The following is a 10,000-nucleotide window of genomic DNA, read 5'->3' as shown; positions in this document are numbered from 1 at the left end:
TCTCTCCCTCCCTCACTAAGACTAGCTACTGTTCTACAAGACTGGATACAGTCTCTCCCTCCCTCACTAAGACTAGCTACTGTTCTACAAGACTGGATACAGTCTCTCCCTCACTAAGACTAGCTACTGTTCTACAAGACTGGATACAGTCTCTCCCTCACTAAGACTAGCTACTGTTCTACAAGACTGGATACAGTCTCTCCCTCACTAAGACTAGCTACTGTAATACAAGAGTGGATACAGTCTCTCCCTCACTAAGACTAGCTACTGTTCTACAAGACTGGATACAGTCTCTCTCTCCCTCACTAAGACTAGCTACTGTTCTACAAGACTGGATACAGTCTCTCTCTCCCTAAGACTAGCTACTGTTCTACAAGACTGGATACAGTCTCTCTCTCCCTCACTAAGACTAGCTACTGTTCTACAAGACTGGATACAGTCTCTCTCTCCCTCACTAAGACTAGCTACTGTTCTACAAGACTGGATACAGTCTCTCTCTCCCTAAGACTAGCTACTGTTCTACAAGACTGGATACAGTCTCTCCCTCCCTCACTAAGACTAGCTACTGTTCTACAAGACTGGATACAGTCTCTCCCTCACTAAGACTAGCTACTGTTCTACAAGACTGGATACAGTCTCTCCCTCACTAAGACTAGCTACTGTTCTACAAGACTGGATGCAGTCTCTCTCTCCCTCACTAAGACTAGCTACTGTTCTACAAGACTGGATACAGTCTCTCCCTCACTAAGACTAGCTACTGTAATACAAGAGTGGATACAGTCTCTCCCTCACTAAGACTAGCTACTGTTCTACAAGACTGGATACAGTCTCTCCCTCACTAAGACTAGCTACTGTTCTACAAGACTGGATACAGTCTCTCCCTCACTAAGACTAGCTACTGTACTACAAGACTGGATACAGTCTCTCCCTCACTAAGACTAGCTACTGTTCTACAAGACTGGATACAGTCTCTCTCTCACTAAGACTAGCTACTGTACTACAAGACTTGATACAGTCTCTCTCTCCCTAAGACTAGCTACTGTTCTACAAGACTGGATACAGTCTCTCCCTCACTAAGACTAGCTACTGTTCTACAAGACTGGATACAGTCTCTCCCTCACTAAGACTAGCTACTGTTCTACAAGACTGGATACAGTCTCTCCCTCACTAAGACTAGCTACTGTTCTACAAGACTGGATGCAGTCTCTCTCTCCCTCACTAAGACTAGCTACTGTTCTACAAGACTGGATACAGTCTCTCCCTCACTAAGACTAGCTACTGTTCTACAAGACTGGATACAGTCTCTCCCTCACTAAGACTAGCTACTGTAATACAAGACTGGATACAGTCTCTCTCTCCCTCACTAAGACTAGCTACTGTTCTACAAGACTGGATACAGTCTCTCTCTCCCTAAGACTAGCTACTGTTCTACAAGACTGGATACAGTCTCTCTCTCCCTCACTAAGACTAGCTACTGTACTACAAGACTTGATACAGTCTCTCTCTCCCTCACTAAGACTAGCTACTGTTCTACAAGACTGGATACAGTCTTTCCCTCACTAAGACTAGCTACTGTTCTACAAGACTGGATACAGTCTCTCTCTCACTAAGACTAGCTACTGTTCTACAAGACTGGATACAGTCTCTCTGTCACTAAGGCTAGCTACTGTTCTACAAGACTGGATACAGTCTCTCCCTCACTAAGGCTAGCTACTGTTCTACAAGACTGGATACAGTCTCTCCCTCACTAAGACTAGCTACTGTTCTACAAGACTGGATACAGTCTCTCTCTCACTAAGACTGGCTACTGTTATACAAGACTGGATACAGTCTCTCTCTCCCTCACTAAGACTAGCTACTGTTCTACAAGACTGGATACAGTCTCTCTCTCTCTCACTAAGACTAGCTACTGTTCTACAAGACTGGATACAGTCTCTCCCTCACTAAGACTAGCTACTGTTCTACAAGACTGGATACAGTCTCTCCCTCACTAAGACTAGCTACTGTTCTACAAGACTGGATACAGTCTCTCCCTCACTAAGACTAGCTACTGTTCTACAAGACTGGATACAGTCTCTCTCTCCCTCACTAAGACTAGCTACTGTTCTACAAGACTGGATGCAGTCTCTCCCTCACTAAGACTAGCTACTTTTCTACAAGACTGGATACAGTCTCTCTCTCCCTCACTAAGACTAGCTACTGTACTACAAGACTTGATACAGTCTCTCTCTCCCTCACTAAGACTAGCTACTGTTCTACAAGACTGGATACAGTCTTTCCCTCACTAAGACTAGCTACTGTTCTACAAGACTGGATACAGTCTCTCTCTCACTAAGACTAGCTACTGTTCTACAAGACTGGATACAGTCTCTCTGTCACTAAGGCTAGCTACTGTTCTACAAGACTGGATACAGTCTCTCCCTCACTAAGGCTAGCTACTGTTCTACAAGACTGGATACAGTCTCTCCCTCACTAAGACTAGCTACTGTTCTACAAGACTGGATACAGTCTCTCTCTCACTAAGACTGGCTACTGTTATACAAGACTGGATACAGTCTCTCTCTCCCTCACTAAGACTAGCTACTGTTCTACAAGACTGGATACAGTCTCTCTCTCTCTCACTAAGACTAGCTACTGTTCTACAAGACTGGATACAGTCTCTCCCTCACTAAGACTAGCTACTGTTCTACAAGACTGGATACAGTCTCTCCCTCACTAAGACTAGCTACTGTTCTACAAGACTGGATACAGTCTCTCCCTCACTAAGACTAGCTACTGTTCTACAAGACTGGATACAGTCTCTCTCTCCCTCACTAAGACTAGCTACTGTTCTACAAGACTGGATGCAGTCTCTCCCTCACTAAGACTAGCTACTTTTCTACAAGACTGGATACAGTCTCTCCCTCACTAAGACTAGCTACTGTTCTACAAGACTGGATACAGTCTCTCTCTCCCTCACTAAGACTAGCTACTGTTCTACAAGACTGGATACAGTCTCTCTCTCACTAAGACTAGCTACTGTTCTACAAGACTGGATACAGTCTCTCCCTCACTAAGACTAGCTACTGTAATACAAGACTGGATACAGTCTCTCCCTCACTAAGACTAGCTACTGTTCTACAAGACTGGATACAGTCTCTCTCTCCCTAAGACTAGCTACTGTTCTACAAGACTGGATACAGTCTCTCCCTCACTAAGACTAGCTACTGTAATACAAGACTGGATGCAGTCTCTCCCTCACTAAGACTAGCTACTGTAATACAAGACTGGATACAGTCTCTCCCTCACTAAGACTAGCTACTGTTCTACAAGACTGGATACAGTCTCTCCCTCACTAAGACTAGCTACTGTTCTACAAGACTGGATACAGTCTCTCCCTCACTAAGACTAGCTACTGTTCTACAAGACTGGATACAGTCTCTCTCTCTCTCTCACTAAGACTAGCTACTGTTCTACAAGACTGGATACAGTCTCTCCCTCACTAAGAGTAGCTACTTTACTACAGGGATAACCTACATTGTTAATTCATACACTTAAACATACTTCCTAAATGTGTTTTAGATACAGAACAACTTGAAATTGGGACTGAGGACAAACAGCAAGATGTACAGTAAGGACAGGGCAGGTCGGTCACCTGCGGGCAGTGTGAAGGTCACCAGGTCAGAGAGGAAGTAACAGTTGAAGTCTCCTTTACGTTGGTGCAGAGAGGCAGCGATCTCCCTGCGGATCTGTTCTGTCAGCTCACCACACACCATGGCAGGGATACACTTAGCTGCCTGCTGGGACACCTGCACGGGGATGGATGGAGGACAGACTCATTATGACAAGACAGCTTTTCATTTCAGTAATTTCAGTCGCTGTAGTAGCTGACGTGTATAGTGTTGAGTCATTACTCAAAGCCAGTGGCATGTCATTAGTAAAGATTGAAAAAGGTAAGGGGCCTAAGCAGCTGCCCTGGGGAATTCCTGATTCTACCTGGACTTTGTTGAGAGGCTTCCATTAAAGAACACTTCCACTGTACACACACTTACACAAGGGTTTCGTGTTGTAGATATGAGGTAGTAGAGTAGGGATTGAGGGCACACACTTAAGGCATTTTGAAATATGTTGTGAATGTATTGTAATGTTTTTAAAATTGTATAACTGCATTAATTTTGTTACACCCCAGGATGAGTAGCTGCTGCTTTTGGCAGGAACTAATAGGAATCCATATTAAACCCCAGGATGAGTAGCTGCTGCTTTTGGCAGGAACTAATAGGAATCCATATTAAACCCCAGGATGAGTAGCTGCTGCTTTTGGCAGGAACTAATAGGAATCCATATTAAACCCCAGGAAGAGTAGCTGCTGCTTTTGGCAGGAACTAATGGGGATCCATAATAAACCCCAGGAAGAGTAGCTGCTGCTTTTGGCAGGAACTAATAGGAATCCATATTAAACCCCAGGAAGAGTAGCTGCTGCTTTTGGCAGGAACTAATGGGGATCCATAATAAACCCCAGGAAGAGTAGCTGCTGCTTTTGCAGGAACTAAATGGGAATCCATAATAAACCCCAGGATCAGTAGCTGCTGCTTTTGGCAGGAACTAATAGGGATCCACATTAAACCCCAGGAAGAGTAGCTGCTGCTTTAGAATGTATGCACACATGACTGTAAGTCGCTTTGGATAAAAGCGTCTGCTAAATGGCATATATTATTATTATATTATTTTGCAGGAACTAAATGGGAATCCATATTAAACCCCAGGAAGAGTAGCTGCTGCTTTTGCAGGAACTAAATGGGAATCCATAATAAACCCCAGGAAGAGTAGCTGCTGCTTTTGGCAGGAGCTAAATGGGGATCCCATAATAAAGCTCATGAAGAGTAGAGTCTGCCTTGGCAGGAACTAATGGAGATCCATAATAAACCCCAGGAAGAGTAGCTGTTGCCTTGGCAGGAACTAATGGGGATCCACAATAAACCCCAAGAAGAGAAGCTGCTGCCTTGGCAGGAACTAATGGGGATCCATAATAAACCCCAGGAAGAGTAGCTGCTGCCTTGGCAGGAATTAATGGGGATCCACAATAAACCCCAGGAAGAGTAGCTGCTGCCTTGGCAGGAACTAATGGGGATCCATAATAAACCCCAGGAAGAGTAGCTGCTGCCTTGGCAGGAACTAATGGGGATCCATAATAAACCCCAAGAAGAGAAGCTGCTGCCTTGGCAGGAACTAATGGGGATCCACAATAAACCCCAGGAAGAGTAGCTGCTGCTTTGGCAGGAACTAATGGGGATCCATAATAAACCCCAGGAAGAGTAGCTGCTGCCTTGGCAGGAACTAATGGGGATCCATAATAAACCCCAGGAAGAGTAGCTGCTGCCTTGGCAGGAACTAATGGGGATCCATAATAAACCCCAGGAAGAGTAGCTGCTGCCTTGGCAGGAACTAATGGGGATCCACAATAAACCCCAGGAAGAGTAGCTGCTGCTTTTGGCAGGAACTAAATGGGGATCCCATAATAAAGCTCATGAAGAGTAGAGTCTGCCTTGGCAGGAACTAATGGAGATCCATAATAAACCCCAGGAAGAGTAGCTGCTGCCTTGGCAGGAACTAATGGGGATCCATAATAAACCCCAGGAAGAGTAGCTGCTGCCTTGGCAGGAACTAATGGGGATCCACAATAAACCCCAGGAAGAGTAGCTGCTGCCTTGGTAGGAACTAATGGGGATCCATAATAAACCCCAGGAAGAGTAGCTGCTGCCTTGGCAGGAACTAATGGGGATCCACAATAAACCCAGGAAGAGTAGCTGCTGCCTTGGCAGGAACTAATGGGGATCCATAATAAACCCCAGGAAGAGTAGCTGCTGCCTTGGCAGGAACTAATGGGGATCCACAATAAACCCCAAGAAGAGTAGCTGCTGCCTTGGCAGGAACTAATGGGGATCCATAATAAACCCCAGGAAGAGTAGCTGCTGCCTTGGCAGGAACTAATGGGGATCCACAATAAACCCCAGGAAGAGTAGCTGCTGCTTTTGGCAGGAACTAAATGGGGATCCCATAATAAAGCTCATGAAGAGTAGAGTCTGCCTTGGCAGGAACTAATGGAGATCCATAATAAACCCCAGGAAGAGTAGCTGCTGCCTTGGCAGGAACTAATGGGTATCCATAATAAACCCCAGGAAGAGTAGCTGCTGCCTTGGCAGGAACTAATGGGGATCCATAATAAACCCCAGGAAGAGTAGCTGCTGCCTTGGCAGGAACTAATGGGGATCCAAATTTTTTCTTTATTTAACCAGGCAAGTCAGTTAAGAACAAATTCTTATTTTCAATGACGTCCTAGGAACAGTGGGTTAACTGCATGTTCAGGGGCAGAACAACAGATTTGTACCTTGTCAGCTCGGGGGTTTGAACTTGCAACCTTCCGGTTACTAGTCCAATGCTCTAACCACTAGGCTACCCTGCCGTCCCATAATAAATACAAACCAACATGTTTCTCATATTCTATGCTTGTTGTAGCCATGCTAGCATCTTTAGATCTCCCCTTCCTTAATTTCTAACAGATATTTCAATCTGTCACATGAAACCGCTCACACATGCGGTATGCTTTAGAGAACAATGTTTCCCCGCTAATTGCAATTAGAAAGATATGGGCATACAGCCACGTGCGTATTGTTGAGCTTATAATATCAATAAATAAAACTCGATCAACATTTTAAGCTAAACGATCTGATATGTTGCATCAGCCTCATTGCTTTAAAAAAATATATATATAAGAGTACTTGGATTAGTAAAAAAAATAATAATCTGTCCTACTTGCAAAAAATATTAAATGTGACACGTTTCCGGACACTTGTGTTGGATTTCAAGATGTCTGATTCGGGAAACGAATGAGTACAGTTGCTTGTTTATATGTGAATTACAGTTGTGATTGCATCTGACCGTGAGTCAGACGCCATTTTGTTTTTTTCCCCTTTCTGGATTCTTTGTCTCCCTGACTTGTAATCACTTTACGTTCGAGCCATTTGGATAATTGGTACTGTTCCAAATAGCTAGTCGGTCCATGTGAGGGACAAAATTGATTCGAATCTGGACATTCACCTAACTCTTTATGTGTTTCAAAAACAAATGTAACTTTACCTCAGTGAGAAGGATGGCCAACATGTCTTGTCTCTGGAAGCGGATGGCCAGGTGAACTAGCGTAAAGCCATCGTTGAAGGCAGTGGCGCGGTTCAGGAGACGGACCTCGTCTGAAGTCAGCTGACGGGCGATGTCACCACCGGACGACTTGTAGGCCTCGACAGCAGCCATGTTCCCTCCCACCACACCTGCAGCACACACATTTTTTGTTTTTACCATTTAGGCAACATTTTTAAAATCATAAGCAGACACCTATGCTACATTTAGACAGAATTCTGATTCTGATCTTCTGAAATATATATATACATTGGGAAAAAACATATTTTCTTTGCAAATAAATTCATTAAAAATCCTACAATGTGATTTTCTGGAGAGAAAAAAATGCTAATTTTGTCTGTCATAGTTGAAGTGTACCTATGATGAAAATTACAGGCCTCTCTCATCTTTTTAAGTGGGAGAACTTGCACAATTGGTGGCTGACTAAATACTTTTTGCCCACTGTATGTTTTTGCTTTGAAAAGAGCTGACGTGATTGGTCAAAAGGAGATCAGAATTGGGCTGCCTGTCTAAAGGTAGCCAGATAGACAGAGACAGGGAGGGAGGGAGGAACTCATTACTGGGGATGACCTGGAACACGTTATATTAAATTGAAACTTCATTTGTCTCTGAGGAGAAATTGATTGTACAGCCAGGAGAAGGCTACACAAAACAACAAATAGTACTACAGTTTACACGTTTAAAACAACAAATAGTACTACAGTTTACACGTTTAAAACAACAAATAGTACTACAGTTTACACGTTTAAAACAACAAATAGTACTACAGTTTACATGTTTAAAACAACAAATAGTACTACAGTTTACACGTTTAAAACAACAAATAGTACTACAGTTTACATGTTTAAAACAAAAAATAACATTAAAAGAAATCCACTGACTTCACTGAACACAACACACTGTGTATCTGCCACTGTGAGACTGTCAAGATAAATAGAAATTCTGTACAGACATTGTGTTCCTCTCTCGCTTCTACAAACACTGTTCTACTGTTAGATCCTGACTGTCATCTCTCCCTACTCTTGTCATCCACAGAATGGGAAATATTAGAGCTGGCAGTGAACAGTCAGGCTGTCAGGCTGGTCATTGTTAAGAGATATACCGTAGGTCGAGGCCTGTGGAGCTGGCAGTGAACAGTCAGGCTGTCAGGCTGGTCATTGTTAAGAGATATACTGTAGGTCGAGGCCTGTGGAGCTGGCAGTGAACAGTCAGGCTGTCAGGCTGGTCATTGTTAAGAGATATACTGTAGGTCGAGGCCTGTGGAGCTGGCAGTGAACAGTCAGGCTCGTCATTGTTAAGAGATATACCGTAGGTCGAGGCCTGTATGCTTGCTTCGCTTTGTGTAGGCCTTTAGCCTAGATAACGTCCCTCAATGTACTTTGACATACATCCAACCCGTGAACCAAGTTTCTATCAACAACATTCATGTCATTGCAGACAGATACATGAGCTTTCCATTTGAAATATGATGTCTAACGTGGCCATTAAAACAACCGATATTGTACATGGACATTGTCAAGAGATATAGTCCTACTACCTTGCTTTGTGTGTAGCCTAGGTAATAAATAAAAAAATATCCCTTGATGTTGAAATACCATCTGTAAGGAAAGTTTAAAATCGTCAAACATTCATATCATTGCAGACAGATGTAGAAGCGTTCCCATTTGAAATATTATATCCCAAATGTGCTGCTCCTGCAACCGTATCCGAACGGATTAAAGCTCGGGTCGGCTCCAGAGGTACGTCCCCATACAGACAGATGGTTATAAAACGCTAGACGTAATGGACCGGCTGTGGTGTTCATTAAAAGACCTCCACATCATTATCCATCACATACTAAATGGGCTCCATGCTGTTCCTAGTCACTGCTAATTAATCTACAGCCCCCACGGGGCTTTGGGCCTATGTAGGTTAGTATGCATTATGAAGTCCATAAGTAGGTTATAAGGCATTATGAAGTCATTATGTAGGTTAGTATGTATAATGAAGTCATTATGTAGGTTAGTATTCATTATGAAGCCATTATGTAGGTTAGTAGGTGGTATGAAGTCATTATGTAGGTTATAAGGCATTATGAAGCCTTTATGTAGGTTAGTAGGTGTTATGAAGTCATTATGTAGGTTAGTAGATGGTATGAAGTCATTATGTAGGTTAGTAGGTGGTATGAAGTCATTATGTAGGTTAGTAGGTGGTATGAAGTCATTATGTAGGTTAGTAGGTGGTATGAAGTCATTATGTAGGTTAGTAGGTGGTATGAAGTCATTATGTAGGTTAGTATGCATTATGAAGTCATTATGTAGGTTAGTAGGTGGTATGAAGTCATTATGTAGGTTAGTAGGTGTTATGAAGTCATTATGTAGGTTAGTAGGTGGTATGAAGTCATTATGTAGGTTAGTATGCATTATGAAGTCATTATGTAGGTTAGTAGGTGGTATGAAGTCATTATGTAGGTTAGTAGGTGTTATGAAGTCATTATGTAGGTTATAAGGCATTATGAAGCCATTAAGTAAGTTAGTAGGTGTTATGAAGTCATTAAGTAGGTTAGTGTTCCTAGCCCCCCCCCCTCCCCCCATAGGGCTTTGGTCAAGAGTAGTGCACTTCATAGGGAGTTGTTTGGGAGGTATGCTTAATCTCATTTGAGTAAGGAGGAAGAGGAGGAGGAGGAAGATAACTCTGATAACTTGAGTAAAAGTAAAAATATACCTGAATAGAAAATGACTCAAGTAAAAATGAAAGTCACCCAGTAAAACACTACTTAAGTAAAAGTATACAAGTATTAAAAGGGCATACTCCAACACTCAGGCATAATTTACAAACAAAGCATGTGTGT

The 10,000-nt window shown here is 42.9% G+C and overlaps 1 protein-coding gene across 1 annotated transcript in view; it reads right to left on the bottom strand.

The window, feature by feature from the left end:
* The window catches only part of LOC124023580 (ubiquitin thioesterase ZRANB1-like), a gene marked incomplete at its 5' end in the record, with an annotated part of 47,310 nt that extends 40,009 nt beyond the window's left edge, over nt 1–7,301 (bottom strand). Inside the window, 2 exons of the mRNA XM_046337960.1 lie at nt 3,635–3,788; nt 7,114–7,301. Coding sequence (XP_046193916.1) covers nt 3,635–3,788; nt 7,114–7,301 — 342 coding nt within the window. The remainder of the gene's footprint in view (nt 1–3,634; nt 3,789–7,113) is intronic.
* Between the last annotated feature and the right edge of the window lie 2,699 nt (nt 7,302–10,000).

Source organism: Oncorhynchus gorbuscha, unplaced genomic scaffold, assembly GCF_021184085.1.
Source record: "Oncorhynchus gorbuscha isolate QuinsamMale2020 ecotype Even-year unplaced genomic scaffold, OgorEven_v1.0 Un_scaffold_1645, whole genome shotgun sequence".
NCBI classification, from domain to species: domain Eukaryota; kingdom Metazoa; phylum Chordata; class Actinopteri; order Salmoniformes; family Salmonidae; genus Oncorhynchus; species Oncorhynchus gorbuscha.
This window is presented reverse-complemented; position numbering and strand designations above follow the sequence as displayed.